Here is a 22,182-nt window from a genome sequence, read left to right on the forward strand (position 1 = left end):
TATATGATTAAAGTTGTGGCATCCAGCCTACATACATTTGCGAAAGGTTCCGTTTGCATTTTGCTGAGTTAATAAGTTCATTAACCTGACTCTCAACTGAAAGACCGAGACCCCTTTCATGCAAAGTTCTTCTTTGTGAGCCGTTTATTTTACATATTTCTCCAATTTTTTTCCCTGTTTGAGATGTACAATCAACCATTCCACTTAGTTTACGTTGGATTGTTCTAAGATGAGAGTGGCCTTTAGCAGCAGCAATAAATGAAACAGGATCAACTCCGCCACAGACATTTGCTATCTGTGATGCCTTTCCGGGTCTCATCCACTCGATAAGAGGATCGTGGATAAATGCCTCTAAAAATGTCATAATAAAAGATTTGTTGAATGGGCTTCTGAATATATTCATTGCTGAAATACACGCACCTGTAAAAGTACCTTCTACTCCACAGCTACCCATAGCAATAACAATATTAGGTGTCAACCTAAATGGCACTATTTCAGGAATTTCAAGCAAGAAACCTTTTCCGAATAGGCAATCAAAATCTACATGTACAATATCTCCTGAACTTGTATCAATAAGAATATTCTCAGCATGCCTATCACCTAATCCAACTATATAACCAAACATTGACCAAGTTGCTGTACTTTTAGTATATTTTTGTTTTGCAGTGAGCCAATTGTAACTTGATTTAGTACTGAACTTTTTAAAAAACCAGTTATGTAGAATCGGTGGATATTTTGGTAATACTTCCTCGCAATATATTTTGTATAGCTTCTCCGGATACATTGAGTTCTGTCTAAGAATATCTTGAGTTTCCATTAACTGACGATGAAACCTTGAATTTCCAAGAATTTCCTTCCACTCATTCATTACTATACTACCAAGTGTCGTTACATTTGGAACCCATTCTATGATTCCAGTAACTTCTGATAGTGGTATCACTGAAAATGTCCTTAATGATAGGTCTTTGAAATTAATTGACATTCTTTCGTTAATTAATTGAGCAAGTTCCATTAGACGCATGTCTTTTCTTAAATCACCACGCTTCTCATTTTTCACTAAATAATAATATATTTCTCCATCAGAACCTATTAATCCTATTTTTTTTGGTTTTTGTTTGCTTGGTAATATAATAATATTATCTTCTATCCCACATATACTAACCATTTCAGAAAACTCATCATTTAGATTGGAAGTAGCCTGTGAAGATAGAAAAATTTTATTATTTTGACCTTCCATAAAAGATAGAAATTGTGAAAACAAAACATTTTTTGTTTGATTTATTGGTAAAAAATAGGAACGTAATTGTTTTTGTGTCGGAATAATCATGTATTTTGACTTATTCATATTCTTCATAGAATGATAAAGCGTTTGGAAATCTGAACGTAAACTCATTGATTTATTTGAGTTTTTATTTGACTTTTCTCCCCTAGATAATAAAGAGAGATTAGTTCCTGCACTCGTATCCATTGCTAAAACTGATAAATTATCAAACAATCTGGTATATTCATCTATTATTAATGAACAATCATTTTCATCTATTATTGGAAATGTTTCATTTGTCCTGCAAAATGTTTTTGATATTTTTAATATCTCAAATGCCGTGTTTTTCCTATCGTTACAATTGCTCTTTAGCATAGATACAAAAAACCATCCTGCTTGACGTGGTAATGCCCGAATTATTCTTGCGACAAGTGGCTGTATAACAAATGAACCAAGTCCAGGATGCTGGGATCTGCTTAAAAGTTGTGGTAAAACGATATACCAGAGTGAAGGAGAGAGTGTAAATAACTCCTTTCTTATTTTACCTAATGAATCAGGAAATGAACTCATATTTTCATCCAACAATATACCTTGGTTTTTTTGAGGATTCAATGCCCCTAATTTAAGTAAAATATTTGAATGATTGAATATTAAAAAAAGTACTCTAGAAAGTGAAGGATATATAAACATATTACCACATTTAAGGCTGTTTAAATACATAATTATACATAAAATTATGATTTCATCACAATTAATTAAGGAACCTAGACTGTTTCCAATAGTTGAGTTTACATTAGTTTTAATATTATTTTCACTTTCAATATTGGAAATTATAAGGTGAAAATAGCTGTCCAGATAGTTTGCAAACTGAAAGTAAGTTTTTTCACAGTTAGAACGATATTCTATGGTCTTTTGAAAAATTTTGATTATATTTTCTGGAGATACTGTTGATGATTTTATTGCCCAGTCTAGGTAAACAAGATTTATTTCGGATAAAGTATTATTATCAATCAAAATCTGTGTATTGCTTATTAATTCATACAAGTAAGTTGCTTTTCTTACCTGATTTGTTTGAAAAAGTTTAAATAAATATGTTACAATCAGGGATCGATTTAAACAAGTAATGTAAATATTTCCATTAGTTTGTTCCCATTCATCCAATAGTTTCCTTTCTAATTCTGTCCAACTTTTAATTATATTAGTTCTTATTCCCAAAATGTGTTCAAAATAGTCTATTGTAATCGATTTATTTATTTGAATTATTCCGGGAACATTTTCGCCAAATGAAAGCAAAAATAGATTATTTAAATTAAAATCACTCAATCCAATAATTGAAGGGACCCTATTATTCAAATGTGTTATATTTTGATTATTTAAACCCGGTACATTCTCAATAATTTCAAATGAATCCAGAAAATTAACATAAGAAACTGATTTATGTAAAAAGTGCATTTTACTTTTTTCAAGTACGAGCAAAATTGAAAGTGAAGCTAAATCAAATCCGGAGATCTCCAGTCCAAGTTTTGCATGTGAAAGGATTGAATGTTTTACAGAGTAATTTGATTGTGCATTATCAACTCTGTTTACAAACAGTTCACTCATTGAAAGCCAAAGTGGTTTCACAGATGAAACGATATTATTTGAGATGTACTCGATCAAAAACTGATTATCTGATTCGGCAGATATGAAATTATATGTGTATTCAACATCCATTAAAATATGTAAATTTTCAAGGATCTTAGATGATACGAAATTTGAATCTTTCCAAAAAATGTTATTTTGAGTAAACAATAAATTCCTGGTTCTTTCAAGTGAAGATCTAAAGGATTCACACAATCTGTTTTTTTGTAAAGCGTCATTTTTATTATTCCTTAAAAAATAAAGGTGTAACAAAAGCTTTCCATAATATATATCAAACTTTTGTGCAACTACATCAATATTTGAAGGAATAAAAAAGTTCAAGTAGGAATTTTCTGACAAGTAATTTTTCATATGGCAATAATTCTCATTATTGAAATCAGATAGAAAAGTATCCAAATATTCCCAACTTCCTAAACTATAGCAGGCTTCTAGAGCCTCTGAAATAAATAAAGAATAGTTAGATATTATATTATCTTTTTTGGATTCAATTATTTCCGAATCTAAAGTTTTTGTATTCCTCGATTGTAACAAAGTATTTAAAACTATTTTTGGAAGGCCTGCTTTTATTAGACAACGAAAATAGCATTTTGTTATTATTGTGTTTTTAGTTGGAATATTCAATAATATATTCTCATATATCATTGCAGCTTTAAAATAATCTTCCCTGAGAAATGATTCAATCAATTGTTTACCTATTACACCTTCAGAAGCAGCAGACATCTGTTCATAAATACTCATTGTACCCAATAAATTTTCTATATCATTTATTCCAAGATAACATTGAAAAGGTAAATACAAAATATGAGTGTTTAATTTTTTCTTTTCATGTTCAGGGACATAAGATAAATCAATATATGTATTAGAAGATGCCTTGTAAAAATTGAGTGGATTTAAAGGGTCAAAATGTATATTTGTAAATCCATTTGTACCTAAATAGTCAATAACATTTCCTGAGTAATTTATTTTCAGACCGAATTGAGATGTAAAAGATAAGCTCTTCTTGTTTATTTTGCGTTTTTTCTTAGAATAATCACTATTTAGTTGCTTTGTGAGCAGAAATCGTTCAAAAAGTAGTAGAGCACGTGTATATGTTCTACATGACAGTGCAGCTTGAATTAAAATGCTAATGGGAATGTCAGTAATAAATTGCAGATTTGCAACTATTTTTAGTATTGGATAATTCGTCAATGTAGAAAAAAGTCTCATTCCAGGGTTAAAATTTGCATGTCGTTGATTTTCTTCATTAATTATATTTTTGCATAAATTCTTTTCAATTTTTTGATTATAAATATATCTTTCAAATTCATTATCTGATTGGAATCCAAAATCATTATTTTTTTCTGAAGACATTTTCCTGGAGCTATCTATTTTCGTTGCTTCCGCCAGAAGAGACAACGTTGTGCTACTAGGACTAATAATTCCAATATAAGAAGATGAATCTGAATTTTTGTTAATTTCGTCATTCGACTTGTCTAATTGAATACTTTCACTTGAATATAACTCAAGTAAAAAAGGCTCTAGTAATGATTCATTGAACCATGTTAATGTTTTAGGTACCTTACATTGTATTAAGTATTCGTACAATTCAATTAAGTGAGTCATTACAATAAAAATAGATTCATACGTGATATCTTGAAAAGGAATTGAATTTGAAGATTGTAACTCATTTTTATTATTCATGTTTATTTCATTATTTTTGATACCAGAAATAACTAGAGAACAAAGCTTTCCTTTTAGTATTCTTATTTTAGAATGGTCAAAAAATAAAATCATGCATTCTATTGATATGAGAAGAATAATATTGAAAACGTATGGAACACCCAACGAAACGAGTCTACAACCTTCAAGTAAAATATTAATGTTTAGTATTGAATTAGGAATTTTAACTTGATAATTTGATCTCTCCTTAATATTAAGCAACTCTTCATTTATTTGATCGAGACACCAAAAATAAAATTCATAAACATTTTCTGTATTTTTATCAATTTTTTTAATTTGATCAAGCAAGTGATCTTTTGTCCCCTGAATAATTCTATATTCTGTAGAAAGATAAGGGTGCAATATTTCTCGAATTTCTGGTTTAAATTTATCCCAGTTCTTAAATTTGTTTTCAGTATTCATGGAATTATGACATCCAATATATTTTAATGTTTCTTGGATAGCGTATGCTGCAACATTCCAGTGTGAATAGGTTATCAAATGATTCTCTATTAGTTCAATAACTATAGTATCAAGTTTTTTTAAAAATATCGACTTTTTGATGGAGGGAAATATAAATGAATCATCAAAAAAGTTTCTAACGGTAGATCTTTCATTCATTGATACACTCATTTTCTGCAAGTAATTAAGGATATTGACATCAAAAGCACCAATAGAACCAATAATTCCTGCAATAATATTTTTTAAAAATGATATACTTTTTTCAATGGAATAATTAATTTTACGATTTATAGTCAAATCAGAAAGAATATTATTATTCTTGAAACTATGTTTTATTAAATTGTACCTTGATATGATTTCATCATTCAAGTGATAATCTAAACCTTCGAAATTATCAGATATATTTTGTTTCTGAAATGCTAAAAGGGAATCATTACCTGCATTAGAAATAATATTTGTAGATTTTTCAAATAGTTGAAATATTCTTGACAAAATATCTTTATCCATTTCATTCTTATCATAAAGCAACCAATAGGAAATAGTAGGAAACATTGTTAATATATCCTTTATCGAACCCAATAATTTTTCATAAGTTATATGAGGAACATTTGGAGAAAGGAATTGAAGAGTTAAATCGATTCTTTTCCTAAAAGTAGTTATTATTAACTTATCATACTCTTTATCAAAATTATATAATTCATATTCCTGAACAATCCCCTGCGAAATATGAAAATTCCTAACAATAACCTTTTTAAGAAAGATTCCAACTGCATTTGGAACTACTGGAATTAAAGAAAAAAATAGACTGTTTATCTTTAAAGCTTTAAATAAAATCTTTTCAAACAGTTCTTCAAAATAAATGCGAAAAATAGAACTTTTATGAGTTTCGACCATCAAATATATTTGATCGATTATTGGGGGAAATAACTGCAAAAAAATATCCTTTTCTGGATCTATATTCCTATTTGTATAATTAAATAGACAATTTATGTATATTTCCCAGCTCTCAATTGATGAAGGATGCATAACTGATGTGTGAGTTAATTTAATAAGTAATTCAATTAATCTAGTTGCATATTTTTTTACGTACTTTTTCGAAAAGAATAATAATAATGATGTTGTTCTAAAAATTCTATGCCAATAAATTGAACAATAATTAGCTTTTGGTGGTTTTTTATTAATAATAAATGATACAGGAAAAAATGTATGCTGAACACCAATCATGTTATTTGATGCTTTATCCAAAAAAATTGTTTTACTATAAAATTCTAGAAACCACATTAAATTCTTACCTATATAATCCTCAACAAAATTGTCGTTAGAATTGTATCCATATGATGATTCATCTAATGAAATTCTCACTTTTTTATTTTTGGAGTGAACCTCATCCTCAATTATACCTGACTCAAATAGAAGCACTCTTATTTTATTTGATAAGCAAATATATTGGTTTATAAATACTGTATTGTCGTTAACATTTAAGGATATTTCGTCAACATTAAGTCCTGGGAAAATACTAATATTTATGTTTTCATCAAACTTATTAAATCCGAAATAAATATAATCTTCTATATTCGTTTCTAACCAAAGCAATGCTGCAATAGAAGTGTTTATCAATGTTTTTGGAAGTCCAAGATCATTTTCAGTATCGATTTGTAGCAGCCTTAAATAAAAATTCTTTTTCATTTCGTTAAAATAGAGAATCAAATCTTTCTTCGAGTTAACTTTGTTATCCCTCAACTCTGAGTTTTCAAGCACAGATAAGAAATAATAAGGCAATAAGGTTACTAATTTATCGTGTGAAAGTGTATTCGGCATAAATCTTCTTGTATAGTTTAAGATATCTGTATTCGAAGAAAATTCAACCAAGGATCTGTAGAACATGTTTGGAAAGACATAATTAAATGAAGGCCCAAATAAGATGATAACATTATTTGGTTGGTGGTGAGGTTGTAAATCTAAGTGGTAAAAACACTTGATTGAAATGAACTTTTTCAATCCAGGAGAAATGGAAATGCTGGATAAAGTTGTATTATGTTTCATTAACAAGGAAGAAAGAATAGTAATTAACTTATAAATAATACATGAGTTACCTTTGAAAGAGTTTATAGAATTACACCTACCTCCGGGTATTATTCCTTTTAAAAACTCAGTTAAGTCTTCCTTAGACCATAGCCTTTTCCAATTTGTTTTAATCCCTTTGCTAGATTTATCCAAAATATCCACTATCACTGATAAAAATCTTGAAAACAGCTTTTCATCCAAATTGGCAGATAAGAACATGATGTTCCAGATATCAATATTTATATTTACAAAATCTTTCAATCCAGGATTTTCATACATCTTCTGGATAATTGATCTTGAAATATCAAAAATGAACGAGAATGAGTTTTTGAGATTTTTTTGAAAATTTATCAAGTCATCAATTATCTTCACCTCAAATTCTGATGATATTAATTCTTCAAATTCATTGCTATTTCCCAAAAAAATATGTGACAATATATTGTTTTTGGAGCTGTTGTTAGTGTTCTTATTTATGTTATAACTTAATAAAAGTGATAATCTGAAGAGATTTCCATATTTTGAAAGAATATTTGCTATAGGATCTGTGATTTCTTTAGTAATTTTTTCTATTCCAATTGGAGGTGGCATCAATAATTCAGTTCTTATCAAGTTTATCTTCATATTTTCTAAAGGACTATTATATCCTATAAAAATGAATTCTTTCGACAAAAGCAGTGCCAAACTTTTAATGTGTGAATATGTGACATATTTTCTATTTCCAAACATCCCAAATTGCATAAATTCAAAAAAATTCGGAGTCATATTATCTAATTTGTTTTGCATTAACTTAAGATTAATTGAGATTAATAGAAAAAAATCGCATCTGTCGTTGGTTATATTTTTAGAAATATCATTAAGTTTGTTAATCAGTCCCTTTACTAACGATTGATCAATATACTTCTCACTTTTATATCCAAAAGAAATGTCTATAGTTGACAAATAATACTTTATTTCTGGTATGAAAACCGAATTGTCAATATCTATTGATGTGGAAATAATAGAAAAACAGTCATTACATGTAAATAGTCCGTGAGCTGGAACAGAAGTAATATTTTTATTGCAATTGGCACAAATAATACATGGAAGAAACCCTATCTTTTTTTTAGATTTACATTTGCTCGTAAATTTATTAGAACAATAGTTAGATAATGAATCAAATGAACTTCCAAATGGGAAAAATGATTCCTTATATGTTTCAATACTTTCAATTAAAAAGTCAGCTTCATTAATAATTGAACTACAAATTTCTTGATCAATATTTTTAAAAATAATTATCGAAAGTGGCTTTATTACTTTTAACAGAATATAAGATGAACTATTAAAATCTAAACTTATTACTTCCTGTAATATTCTTTCAATTAATAATTTATCAAAGTTGTTTGAATTTATACAATTTATCAGCAACAGATTTGTAATACAGTTCCAAATTATCGAGATAGACGCATTTTCTATATGTCCCAGCAAGTTCAATAAAGAAAATATTAAGTTATCAACAGGGTCTTTGCATTTTGCAAGAATCCGTAAAGCCAATTCGGATAAAAAAATGCACTGATTAATACCCCACTTTGTAATACCATTCTCAATTGAATCAATTATCCTGCAAAAGTGATTCAACAAATATGAACCAAATTCAAAATTACAACCTAAGTTAAGTTTTATAAGATCTTCAACAAGTATAAATGCTGTTGATACTGCGTAAAAGGTTAAAGTAGAAATATTTTCAAGATGAAGATTTTCTGTTGTTACATATCTTGAGATTAAGATTTGAATATGCGCAATAAATAAAGAATAATTGGTTTCTCCTATTTCAGTTGAACACAATTCAAAAATTCCATAAATCGGGTCATCAATTTCGCTATTCAAGATTCCAGGTTTAGTTAATTCAGCTTTCAATATTAACGACTGAATGTCAACCAACTTCAAAATAAATATTAGTAATTTCGGTTTCATTAATGAACAAAAATCTGTCTTCATGATTGTATGGTTCATATTGAACAACTCACTTTGAACTTTATTCTCTATTTTTGTAATCATTTGTTGTGTAAACAACGGAATTCTATTTAATATCGTATAAATTATGAATACACAGTATTCCGCAACAGTATCGTGCGAAAAAAAACTTAGCGTTTCAAACCAAACATTAAATGCTCTTTCAAGTTGGTAGCAATATGAGGTTTTATTAATTTCACAGTCTAAACCATTATTTGAAACATATTTCTTTTGAAATCCATCAAAGTACCAAATTGTAAAATCCCCAATCAACCGAATGGTCGAGTATTCATCCAAGAAAAAATCAAAAAAATATGAATTAGAGTTAGTAGTGATCCCATTTTCATATAAAATTTCTATTGCATTTTTTTTATATACTAAATAAAAGCTTGAATTATCTATTTTTAAATTGAAATTATTAGTTAATGTTTTTAGTACAGAGAGATGAATCCCAAATAAATCCTTCTTATTTTTAATAATAGCTGAAATAAAAATATTTAACCATGCGTAAATAAATCTATCCCTTGTTAAAGAATATTGAAAGCATGGAACATGTATTTTCAACAAATTTACAGTCATCTTTCCTAATATAAACTGGGACCAGAAATAACTATTTGGAAATTTCAGCGTAACAGGAGCCTCATTTCCATTGGACCAATTATAGGAGTACGCCAACTTATCAATGAATGCCTTATATATATCATGAATTAAAGCATCGTTCTTAACACCTAATTCACCCTTTTTCGTTATTCTGTTTAAATAACATATGCTTTTTAGAGTTTCATCTATAAATTCATATACTAGTAAATTGTTTTCAGAGAATAAAAGCTTTAGAATAGTAGACAGTAAATCGATACAATGTTCAACCACTTCAATATGTCTATTTTTTTTTATCTTAAATGTTTCGATTTCGTCTTTTGTGCTTTCTACATTAAATTTTAATGGTAACTCTATTGTAAATACTTTAATAAGAATTCTGTAAAACAATTGACCAAGTCCACTTAATGGAAAAGAAATATTACCGAAGCTGCAACAAAGACCCTTTAAAGAAGAATTGATACTTTTTAGTGTATTTAAACATTCTTCAGTATCATCCCTACCAAAAACATACTCTCTAATTCCTTCAAGCAAGTATCTTCTTATAGTTCCAATACAATCACTATGGGAATCAACAAATTCATCTAGAGTACGTTGAGTTTCTTCTACATCTTTCAATGTATCAATAATGCTGAATAATTCGGTTTTCTCCATATCGAATTATAACTTTAATTGAACACACATTTATTCCTTGCCGCGATGATTTTCCAAATATTAAAATGAAGGATTTAATAATCGGATACTTTGGTGATAAAATTGATCACCCAAAACATCAACAAGATAAATCAAATATTAGTAACAAATTTGGGGGTCTTCCTGTAAGTTTTCTAATAAATATAAATAAATAATAATTCAGTAAAGGACTTTATCGAAGACAACAGGTGTGATGAAATAAACTGCGGAAAATGCGAAAAACCTATGATTTTTATTTTACAACTGTAAGTATAACTCATTTAAATTGGAATAATTTTTTATTCATATTTAGGAATACACAATATTCAACTGCCAGAAGACGAATGTTGTATTTGTTCTATTGCACGTCTTCAGAATGTGATCAATTATGGACATTATTTCGTTCTAGTCTCGAAATAAATTCATCTAAATCAATGACTGAAAAAGCACAAGAAGATATTGTCAACTCTGATGACTGGCTTTTTTTAGCTGGAATTGAAATAAACAAAAATACATACTTTAGCAAACCTAGGGCAAATCAACACGAATACTCAGTTTCTTCAAACTCGAACAAAAATAGCTTTAATAACAATGCCTATTTAATAAATTATTTTAGTAGTAACTATATAACTGATCCCGAAGACACTACTAAAAGGCTTTTAACAAATTACATCCGTGATCAAGAAGTTTCTACGAAATTTCCGGAAAGAAATGAATTTTCTAGTGATTCTTCATCCGAATGTACCAATCCTGAGTATTCAGACCCCCTTTTGGTTGATGAAAGTCTGTATGTAAACGACAAAAATAAATTTATTCATAGATTTTGTCACGAAATATCTAAATTTCCCAGACAAGTTATAAGATATTGCTTTTCTGGTACGCCACTTCTAGTTAAACCATTGAATAACATCGATTTATCTCCCTGTTCAATTTGTGGATCGAAAAAAACATTTGAATTTCAGGTAATTTCTACCATAATATGTGAATGGAGGGATGCCTTTGGAAACAGTGATTTTTTTTATAAAGATAACTCGGACTGGTCCACAATATTGGCCTTCACATGTGAGAACGATTGTATTGCAGGTCTAATTGAAGAAACTGTAATAGTACAAAGTATTTAATATTTGTAAATATTATATTCAGAGGATGAAAAATCAAATGATGTTTAGAATATAAACACATGTAAAATAATAAATTTATAGATATTGTTAAAATAAAGACATTCTAATGAATTTATTGACCAGAATTTATCCAAGGAACTCTGAAGAAACAAGGATTTAAATGCCTTACAAATTTCTAGTGAGTATTTTCGGCGAGCGTATTCATTTTTGTATTTAAATCCCCAATTAGTTTATCCTCTTTTCTACAAACTTCTGTTTTTTCAAATATAAGTTGACTTAAATCCAGAAACTCAGTTTGGAGAAGTTAAATCTTTTTTAAATGAAATAGGGGACGTCCTATTTGAAATCAGTTTCACATCTCCTGACCAAAAAGGAAGCCTAGTAATCCTTGATCTGTTAGTCTCAATCACTGTGAATGGTCCAACAATTTCATTGTCTCTGTAAGAATAATAACTTCCAGCAAGCAAGGATGCATTTTTTATCCTAATCCAATCACCAGGCGATAGTGGTTTTTTATTATTTAAAAAATAGTCTCTCAAACCATAATTGAAGTTGCCAGACAATAAAACTAAATAAGCATTATCGAAATCAAACTTCATTATATCTTCTAGTGTTATTCTACTTGGACTAACATGTTCCGTAACAATCAAGCAGAATTGTTCCCGTTCGAATGACTTTTTTCTATTCTCTATATGTGGGTTGCCGTTCAAATCAAATGAAACAGATGATTCATTAATAAGCTCCGGAAGGAAACATACATCATTAATTAACAAAATAACATCTCCGTAAGTTCTACAATTTGAACTCCTGGATTCATCCAAAAGAAATGAAAGTGATTTTGTGTAGGGTGATAAGGAAAAGTATGGGAATTCATGAAATAATTCATAAACCCATCTCTGTAACCCTAAAAGTTTTATTGAGTCGTTTTTTGTAAAAGTCGTTTTCTGCTGCATATTACCTGCTCTAAATGCATTCTCAACTGTAAAGTAGCATTCTCCAGACTCTAATATATCCTCGTCATTTGTGAAGTCAATGTATAAAGTATCTAAATTCAAGTCGTAAATAGACCAAACTCTAATTGATGTATTCCTAAAATTGTAAGGTATGTCAATATACTTACGTTTTGAAATTGCAGGTTCTACCCTGTGAACTCTAACAATATCACCCAAACTAATAATAGGGAGAGTATTCACATCACCATGAGTTGCAATTTCAAGTGAAATAGTTGGTATTGATTGATTTAGTTGAGGTCTATCGTTATATCTATAAATTCCAGAGAGTAAATTTTCAAGAATTCCCCTGGTACAACTGTCTATCGGCACAAGTTCCACCACAGATGGATCTATGAGAGTAACATTTATAAAAATATGTGTTTGATGTGTATTTGAACGTTTAATAGGATTATTCCCTACTTCCAATACTACTCCATATAAATTCGTATTGATATTTGGTTTAATATCTGAAAGTTTTTCAATGTATGTGTAACTGTTATTCTGAAATTGTTTGTCAATACTTGAAAATGTTTTTCGCTTTTTTTTTAATTCTTCAATTTGAGAATCATCAGTATTGTCAATATTAATTTCCTTAATTTTAATTGAACTATTTCTTGAATGGAAATCTAAATCCTTATCAGAAGCTCCAATTCTACAATTTTTAGTAATACCATTATTCATATCGTTATCTATATAAAAATCGCTTTCCGAAAATTTGCTTCTATCATAAATCCGCGCCCACGCAGGGAGATAAACATTTCCTTTGCTACAAACAACAGCTGCATGGGTTAAAATAGCAGGTACGTGTTCGAAACCCTTTCTCCAAACTGTCATAGATGAATCCCTTTTAGAATTGTTGTACTCATATATTATTAAATCATCCTCAATTTTCACAAAAGCTCCGATTATCTCTATAATATCACCCTCTGAAATAAATGAACAGGCATTTGACCACTCACTAAAACAAAAAATTGTAAAAAATAGATCAATTTGTTGATTGTCAGATAAACTTTTTGTTAAAATCGATGTTTTATATAGTCTGTTTGTATCAGTTAACTTAGCATTAATTGCTAAATAATTTCCATTGCTTTTAGAGTTGTATCGGTATTTTGAATGTTGTTGTGTACTGGATATACCAGTTACCAATACTAAGAATCCACTTGATGGATTGATAGTACCCAATATTGGTTTGTTTTTTTTGAATGTGTCTCTATGCATACAGTATTCTTCCTTATAGAATCCAGATGGTAATAAACTAGTAAATACAAAATTCAGCGCCTAAAAGTGTACTAAAAAAAGCGAACTTTTTTCGAAACCTTTCTGGCTTTCCTGTTTCTTCTAAGTAATTTACTTAGCCTCCTTCCGTAATTAGAGTCATTCCTTGGCGGAATTTCTGTTAATCCTCTCCTATAAATACTTGATATTATATCTATTGATGGTTTTTTATTCAAAATATTTAGTTTCCTTAAAGAACCATTGCTGAGTTCAAAATCCTCTTTAAGTAACACATTTCCAGGTTTATCAACATAAAAGTTTCTCCCCATTTTAAATTTGGAAATAATGCCCACTCTTCTTGCAGATTCAAGCTGTTCACGCAAAATAGAAAAGTAAATTCTTTTACATTCAATGTTCTTATCGAAATTATTAATATCTCCGATTATCGTATCTAAATAGAGTAATGTAAAGAACATATTAGTGAAAATAAAGTAACTTACCTATATTTGAAACATCACTATTCAGCTTTTTTGTAATTTCCTCTTTCTCTATTTGAAGCCTAGCTCTTTTTTTCCTTTCGATTCTATTAATTTCATATCTCTTTTTTCTTTTATTTTTATTTCTTGTTATTTGTTCATTTTTCAACTCTTCTTTCGAATAATTACAAATTTCAAGATCCTCAAATTTATGAATATCTATTAACTCCCCCTTTTGTAATAAGTTGAACAAGAAATATTTTTGCGATTCAGTTAACTTTATAATATCTTCTTGATTGTAGTAATCAGAAATTAATGAATCTATTAGTGATAATTTGATATTACCATTTTGTTCTTGTAAATTCCTCATTTCGCATGCAGAAGATTGAAATACTTTATTTTGTCTCTCAAATTCAGAAGGGTTAAGTGATTCTCCAGATGACGGAAGAATAATAGATGGTCCTTTGCTTATTAATTTTTCCCCGGGATAACCCCTTTTTACAGTTTTGTTGTTTGAACAAATAGAAGCTCCCCAGATATCAAGTTCATCATCACTTAACGAAATATTTCTGCTTTTTTTTGTTAAATCTATTTTTTTGTTTAAATTATTTATTTTATTGATGTTATATTTTCTTATCACATTTTTATAATTGTAGTTTTTACCAGACCATTGAGAGAAATATGGCTCTTTATTGTTTTTGTATGAATATTCATCATCTACTATAAATAAAGATCCAGAATTCAGTTCTGAATCTATTTTTTTCTCTAAAATGGTATCTTCTATTGATTCTATTGGATCTCCTATGCTAATTCTCTGAAAGAGTCTTTTTGATTTTGCCATCTCGCTTAGTCAAAAAAAGAAATTATGGAGGGCGCTAAAAAATCAACTTCGAGGTAAAGGAGGGAATTCAAAACTTATGAAAATTTTTACAGAACTCTAGAATAAAACGACTATAATATCGAATTGAAAAATTCATATATTTAAAATTCTAATTATTAATTTAATTTGGTGTTCCTGTGTATCATATACTGTTTATAAGGCTGATTAACAACCTTTTTTTCTCTTTATCAATTACAATATAAAGTGAACATTCAATATAGAGAGATGCCAATGTTATATTAGTTAACTGATATGCCAGAAGTACATGATAATAAGAATGAAATTATATTAAATTATTCCCAAAAAAGAACTTTGAATGACATTTTCAAGATATGGAGGGAAAAATTTAACAAAGTTTCTCAAAGTAGATCTAAACAGAAACAATCAAATGTTGATCGCGAAATTAAAATAGACGATACTAATAAAGATGTTTTATCCCAGATTCCTCTATCAAAAGTTATTGATTATTCTAATTGTAAGATGTCAGAAAATCGTTCAATCAGTTTTTTTTCAAGAAATCCTCTTACCATTAGCAGGTGCTCAAATTTAGAACTATCTATACTACGCCCAATTTTTAGGAGAAAAAATGAACAATTTAATAATAAAGATGAATTAAAAGATATTTGTAGATTTCAGGTAAATCTGGCTTCTTCTAAAAGCTTTATTGATAATATTGAATTTGCACGTAAATTAAGTGATGAAAGAATAAATAGGGCAAAGAACTACTACAAAAAATTACAAAATCACGTTAAACCACATGCATTAGATGAAGCCGTTGAATATGTATTTAATGAATTTAATGAGATTGACCTGGCTATTCTTTTAAAATATAATTTTGATACAAAATGTAGCAATATAACTGAATCTGAACTACCGGAAATATATTCAAGGGCAAATTCAAAAATAAGTGATTCTCGTATGTTCCATTCAAGAAGCACGACTAAAATTTTCTCAGAAAATGATTACTCATTTATTGGTGATTCACTAATGCTTCAAACAATTAATTCTTCAAACGGAATCTCCGAATTATCCTTGACTGACTCTGATACAGCAATTGATAATTCTTTGTTGCTTCTTGAATCCGATTATTTGAATATTAATATTGTAAGTGATTATTTGGTTTCTAGAATTAGTAATGTTCCTATAAAAATTAATAAAACTGTTTCAAGTTGTATTAAAAGAAAAATCATTCACACTAAGACATAAAAATGTCAATAAAACACCTTAATACAAGCTAATACTTGAACTTAAATTGACTTTCATATTTATTTTTTATTAATGGAGAATTTTTTTGCAAATAGTTCATTAAGGTTGGATTCCGCATGTTAAGCAAGTTTGAGATTTCTATGAACCTGGCCTCCATAATCGCTACTTTACTCTTCATCAATGAATATCTAAATGAAATAGAGTTTCTTATGATGTCCTCCGTTGTCTGTTTAAAATCAATAGACAGTAATTCTAAGTATTTGTACCCCATAATTTGTATAAAGGTTAGCTTTCCAGTTCCATCACCTTTTAAATAAAATCTAGCACTGTGTCCAAGTTGATCTTTTATAGTATCATTTACTATTCTACAAAATGTTTCCGTGAACTCTGTGAAACTGCAGACCAAATTTTGTGTCACTTTTAACTCCTTAAATTCTAAAGGGTTGATATCGTAAATGTAATAAAAAAACAAATCGTTGTCGCAAGTTATTTCTATTCGAATTAATTCTGGGAGTGACTTCTGCCCTTTCAGCATGACCCTGAAATTAATGCTTTCCATTGATCCAATTTCCTCAACCCCATCTGAATCTATTAATCTAATTTCAACTGGACAAGTTCTCCTAAATACAATAAAGAAGTCGTCCGTAAGTACTGGGTCCGCTTTTTCTAATTCTGAATAGTTAAATTCACCCAATATAGCCTCATCATAAGACCTCGTTCTTTCCATCTTTACATAAGACAAATTTGTATGAGCAAATGTAACTAATCTAATACATACACTAATGAATATATGATTAAATTACATATATTTATTCTAAATATATATATAAATGTAAAAAAAAAAAAAAAAAAAAAAACCAAATAATTGTTTATTTTTGTCTTCTATTCATTGTTTAATGTGAGCATTCAATTTTTTTATAATATCCTTATTTATTTTTAAAGTTTGTGTAGCAAGTATACTCACGCATGCACACAAGTTGTTCGTAAATCAGTTTTTTTAAAATGGATAAAAATAATTTAAAAATTTTATGTACAGGAGGTGCAGGTTACATCGGTAGCCACACCGTTGTTTCACTTCTTGAAGAAGGTTATTGTACTCACATTTTAGATAACTTTTCAAATTCAGATCCAGAAGTAATAAACAGAATTGAAAAAATAACAGGAAAAAATGTTCCCTTTTATAAAATTGATATCAGAGATAAAGAGAAAGTACTAGAACTATTTAAACGAGAAAAATATGATGCTGTAATACATTTTGCAGGACTAAAGGCTGTTGGAATATCAGTTTCAAAGCCTCTTGAATATTACGAAAATAATGTAGTCGGAACAATCAGGCTATTAGAAGTAATGAAGGAAACGAACTGCAATATCCTCGTATTTTCGTCAAGTGCAACTGTTTATCTACCAAAAACAACACCTTTAGTTGAAACTGATCCATTGGGTGCATCTAATCCATATGGCCAGACTAAATACGTCATCGAATTGATTTTAAAGGACATTTATAATGCTTCTGATAAGGTTAAATTTTCAATACTTAGATATTTTAACCCGGTTGGTTGTCACCCTTCCTCATTAATTGGGGAAGATCCAGAAGAACCAAATAATCTCCTTCCATTCATACAACTTGTATCTATTGGAAAAAAGGAGAAGCTTTATGTATTTGGGGACGATTGGCCAACTAAGGATGGAACAGGAGTTAGAGATTACATTCATGTTTTAGACTTAGCAGAAGGTCACATAAAGGCATTAGAAAGGTTACTGAAATCAAATAATGAAGAAAAGACATTTGATATTTACAACTTAGGTTGCGGCACAGGTGTCTCTGTTTTCGAAATTGTAAAGTATTTCGAGGATGCTAGTGGAAGAAAAATTCCTTTTAAGGTTACACAAAGAAGACAAGGTGATCTCGCTACTGTAGTTGCAGATCCTTCAAAGGCAGAGAAGGAATTAGAATGGAAGGCGAAAAGAACTATTCTTGATGCCTGCAAATCTGCTTTTGAATGGCAGTTTAAAAATCCAAATGGTTACTCCAAGTAGAAAACACCACAAATCTGAGACACATCAAACTTAAAAGACTCTTTATTTTCCTTATTAAATCATTTTATTGTGTGAGTATCTACTAAGGTTCATTTAATAAAATTTAAGCTCTGAATTTCTCCTTGGGATTCCACAAAAAAGAACGCGCAATTTAATTTCTTTATCAAATGTATTTATTTTTATTATCTATTTTTTTCGTTTCAATGAAACATTTACTTGCTCAATTTCATCTAGTTGCCCACAGAGGTGCGTCCTTTTATGTTCCTGAAGAAACGAAACATGCATATGAACTTGCAGCTATTCAGGGTGCAAAATTTATTGAATGCGACGTGGTATCAACCAAGGACGGCGTATTAATATTGAGACACAGCCCAAATCTGTTAGAATCTACTAATATAGGTGATTTTTCGGAGTTCTCCTACCTTATGAAAACGGTGGAGTTGTATTGTGACACCGACTCCGACTTAGTAAACGGAATATTTTCATGGGACCTAACATACGAGGAAATAAAGAAACTGAGATGTACTCATGATATTAGATACAAAAATAGAAATCAAGAGTTATGCGGAGTTTACGGTATACTCACACTCGATGAATTCTTGGAAATGAATGAAAATGGATTCAATGGTTACAAACCGGGTGTCTATATAGAAATAAAATACCCTTCTTTTCATGAAGAGAATGGAATTAACATCACAGATATGCTATTAAATACCCTCACAAAATATGGACTTAATAAGGATACAGATTCCGTATATATTCAAAGTTTTGAACCCGAAAATCTGAGATATATTCGTGAGAGAAGTCAAGTTAGGCTCGTACAATTGTTAACAAGGGACGAAAAAAATAGTTTCGTGTATGCCATCAAGGACTCTGCCACTAACAGGATGATTTATTCTCCGTGTGATTTGAAGCACGTCTCGACGTTTGCTAACGTTGTTTCACCAGCAAAAGAGGATTTGATCTTTCAAATTAGCCAAGATCATCCAAGTTCCCCTCCCGATCCTGATTTTCTCCCTAATTCAAGTGATTTCATTTCTAGATCACATGAATATTCACTTATTGTAGTCCCATATACATTTAGGCCAGAATCAATTCTTTCAAATTTCAAAGACCAGGAAGAAGAATACGAATATTTTATTTCAATTTTGAAATCTGACGGTGTCTTCACAGACGACCCAAAAGGGTTAGTTGAATATCTAGTTAAGAAGCAAAAAAATTGATAATACACTGTGGTCTGTTTTAAAAATTTGTCAGAAAATATTTGGCAAATCAGAAAAGTTTATTTTCTTATCCTTGTGAACCCAATATTTGTGATTAAATTTCCATGTATACTTGTCCTTTGAATCATTAAATTCTTTGTAAAACCACTTTGGAGAGTAATCCGCTTCCCCATTTATCCTCTTTTTGGCATTAGCTCTTTGCTTTTCCTCCAACCTTCTCTTTTCTTTAATTGCCCATTCGATGCAACCACTTTCATATGCTCTCTGATCAGGTCTGTATCTTGAGTCTGTGGACGGCATAATAACTCCTGGAGCATGTTTGTCATATTGAGGTGATATCTCATTAAGTTCAAAAGACATATTACTAAACCCGAAGTATTTATCGCTTTGAGAAGGCTTTGCTTCTGGAGACCAAGCAAACTTACGAGTATTTATTATAGTCTCAATCTTATCCCAATTTGATAAGGCATAGGTGTAAAAGCATGTCTGGTGTATGAAAGACGAGTATGAATCCTGAAAATCTGATGAAGATAAATTAACATTATTTCCTTTCGCATACTCTGATTTCCTCTCAAATTCAACACCACGAAATTTCAAGTACTCCTTAAAAAAATTACCGTTATTTTTACATGTTTCGTACCATATATTTGTGTCCCATTTTCCTCCTATTTTGTAAATAGGAATAGCGTACTTATTAAATACTAGTCCTCTAATATTAAACAAATCATTACTAAACCAACCACTCTTCTGGTATTCAACCAATGAGAATTCGGATGTAGAATGGTTAACTATTGTAGTAATACCTACTATTTCCAACCAAATCTTCCCGAAAATAATATTATGTATCAACAGTTTTGGTTTATTAAAAGAAAAATGATCGTTTTTCCCATTTATTTTAACGTTTACATTTCCAATAACAGCAAGTTCTAGACTCTGACCAGTAAAGCGTGATTTATTACCAACCTGACCCCATACAGAGTACAAAGATTCATCATTATGTCCAATTTTTGGGATGTCTGTACTTAGAGCCGTTGGGTGATGTTCAACATGAAATGCAGTAACTGGTGGGTGGTGACCAACTTGTTCAGCAATAAATCTAAATCCCCTATGTGAAAACTCAAAAGTTTCCCCAAGTAAAGGATTAAATGGCTTATAAACTCTTCCAACTGAAGAAGCATAGGGCGTAATTGAAAAGATTGTCACTTCACGTAATCTATCAATGCTTTGGTTCAAAGAAGAGGCTTTTTCAATGATAGATGAATACATGAAATCTTCTGCTAGTCTTTGCAATAATGAAGTTGGTTCATTAAACTGAATAGGTATTGTTATTCGAGAAATATCTTTACTGATTGATTCCTTTATAGACCCCCAGAGACTAAAACGTGGTTTTTGTTGAAAAAAAGGTAATGATTTACGATACACATATTTTTTCATGTTCCAAAAACAAGTTGAGCAATCATCTTCTTTAGGAAGGTTTGACTGACACTTATACATTCTTTCTGATCTTTCAGAATAAATACTCTCAACATCCGAATGAGCATCATAAAAGGTCTCTTCTAGAGAGTCAAAAAAGGTATTTGTGGTAAAGTTTTCACCTGAAAGGTCAGATTCTTTGTTGAATTTTATAGATTTGAGCAATGCTGAATAAATATCGCTCTCACACAAATTACTAAGATAGAATTTCTTGTAAGTTATATCAAACACAGTCCCAATGAATTTATCAAAGTACTTCGATACTGTACTTTTTAAATATCTTCTTTTTCTTCTCTCAGAAATTTCATCCAACAATAAATTTCTTGTTTTAATTAGTTCATAAAGTAAATTCGGTAAAAAAGATATTGTTTCATCTGTAACTAGATCTGATAAAGGCGAGAAAATCGTTGTTGGGTTCAAAGGTGAGGAGTTTCCATCACCAAATGTTGGTATTCTAACACTAATTGAATAAAGCAATGCATTAGTCCAAACAAGCTTTGATTCAAACGAAAAAGCTCTCAAATGTAAGTCACTATCAGAATCACTAGGATATTTTATTGATATTCTAAAAGAGTCATTTGAAGAAAGATCAATGAAACATGTCTCGTGATTCAACAAAAATCTTTTCTTAACTTTTGAACCCTTTGTATAACATAACAATCCAGGAAATAACTGAAAGTACCGTGGTTTCCATGTATTTAGTATATTTGTCCACTTCTGCAACCAGCCCTCGATAATTGGTTTCTCTTCCTCAATATAGGTACCATTGGAAAAAGATTTACTTTCTGTTTGAATCACGGGAAATTTATAATGGGAATTTGCTCTTAATTTTTCATATCTTTTAGTGTGCTTGTAAATATTCAAAAACCTGTAGGACCTTTTCTTCTTTCTAGAATTGACCCCTTCTTTGAAACAAGTTGAATCCTTATTCTCTGAGAGCTTTTCGTGAGTTAAAGTACACAAACTTGAACCTATATTTTCAAGTTCAGAATAATTCGATTTTATTTCAGACATATTTATTCATGTTAGATATCCCACAAAAACATATTCAACACTTCAGAATCAAAAAAATATCTATCTATTTTCCCGGTTATTATTAGGGGGAGAGAAAAAGTTTTCGCAGATGGTTTAGAGCAAAAACAAAAAATATGAAAATATGCTTTAATAACAGCCTA

The 22,182-nt window shown here is 29.7% G+C and overlaps 8 protein-coding genes across 8 annotated transcripts; 4 read left to right on the forward strand and 4 right to left on the reverse strand.

The window, feature by feature from the left end:
* Positions 1-7: 7 nt before the first annotated feature.
* On the reverse strand, positions 8-10,366 carry FG386_000742 (FRP1 like protein with a FAT domain and a phosphatidylinositol kinase domain; the record flags this gene model as incomplete). Its single annotated transcript, XM_067340086.1, has 1 exon — positions 8-10,366. The coding sequence occupies one exon, from the start codon at positions 10,364-10,366 to the stop codon at positions 8-10; it is 10,359 nt and encodes a 3,452-aa protein (XP_067195894.1).
* Positions 10,367-10,617: 251 nt separating this feature from the next.
* On the forward strand, positions 10,618-11,505 carry FG386_000743 (uncharacterized protein; the record flags this gene model as incomplete). Its single annotated transcript, XM_067340087.1, has 1 exon — positions 10,618-11,505. One exon carries the CDS (start codon positions 10,618-10,620, stop codon positions 11,503-11,505), a length of 888 nt encoding a protein of 295 aa, XP_067195895.1.
* A 290-nt stretch (positions 11,506-11,795) lies between these two features.
* FG386_000744 (uncharacterized protein) lies at positions 11,796-15,029 on the reverse strand (the record flags this gene model as incomplete). The annotated part of the gene is made up of 3 exons (XM_067340088.1): positions 11,796-13,775; positions 13,802-14,163; positions 14,213-15,029. 3 exons carry the CDS (start codon positions 15,027-15,029, stop codon positions 11,796-11,798), a joined length of 3,159 nt encoding a protein of 1,052 aa, XP_067195896.1.
* A 291-nt stretch (positions 15,030-15,320) lies between these two features.
* Positions 15,321-16,274, forward strand: FG386_000745 (uncharacterized protein; the record flags this gene model as incomplete). Its single annotated transcript, XM_067340089.1, has 1 exon — positions 15,321-16,274. The coding sequence occupies one exon, from the start codon at positions 15,321-15,323 to the stop codon at positions 16,272-16,274; it is 954 nt and encodes a 317-aa protein (XP_067195897.1).
* Positions 16,275-16,302: 28 nt separating this feature from the next.
* FG386_000746 (uncharacterized protein) lies at positions 16,303-17,001 on the reverse strand (the record flags this gene model as incomplete). Its single annotated transcript, XM_067340090.1, has 1 exon — positions 16,303-17,001. One exon carries the CDS (start codon positions 16,999-17,001, stop codon positions 16,303-16,305), a length of 699 nt encoding a protein of 232 aa, XP_067195898.1.
* Positions 17,002-17,276: 275 nt separating this feature from the next.
* FG386_000747 (UDP-glucose 4-epimerase) lies at positions 17,277-18,311 on the forward strand (the record flags this gene model as incomplete). The annotated part of the gene is made up of 1 exon (XM_067340091.1): positions 17,277-18,311. One exon carries the CDS (start codon positions 17,277-17,279, stop codon positions 18,309-18,311), a length of 1,035 nt encoding a protein of 344 aa, XP_067195899.1.
* A 167-nt stretch (positions 18,312-18,478) lies between these two features.
* On the forward strand, positions 18,479-19,534 carry FG386_000749 (glycerophosphodiester phosphodiesterase-like protein; the record flags this gene model as incomplete). The annotated part of the gene is made up of 1 exon (XM_067340093.1): positions 18,479-19,534. The coding sequence occupies one exon, from the start codon at positions 18,479-18,481 to the stop codon at positions 19,532-19,534; it is 1,056 nt and encodes a 351-aa protein (XP_067195901.1).
* A 30-nt stretch (positions 19,535-19,564) lies between these two features.
* On the reverse strand, positions 19,565-22,021 carry FG386_000750 (uncharacterized protein; the record flags this gene model as incomplete). The annotated part of the gene is made up of 1 exon (XM_067340094.1): positions 19,565-22,021. The coding sequence occupies one exon, from the start codon at positions 22,019-22,021 to the stop codon at positions 19,565-19,567; it is 2,457 nt and encodes an 818-aa protein (XP_067195902.1).
* Positions 22,022-22,182: the final 161 nt, after the last annotated feature.

The sequence above is a fragment of the Cryptosporidium ryanae genome (assembly GCF_009792415.1).
Source record: "Cryptosporidium ryanae isolate 45019 chromosome Unknown contig_17, whole genome shotgun sequence".
Classification (NCBI taxonomy): Eukaryota; Apicomplexa; class Conoidasida; order Eucoccidiorida; family Cryptosporidiidae; genus Cryptosporidium; species Cryptosporidium ryanae.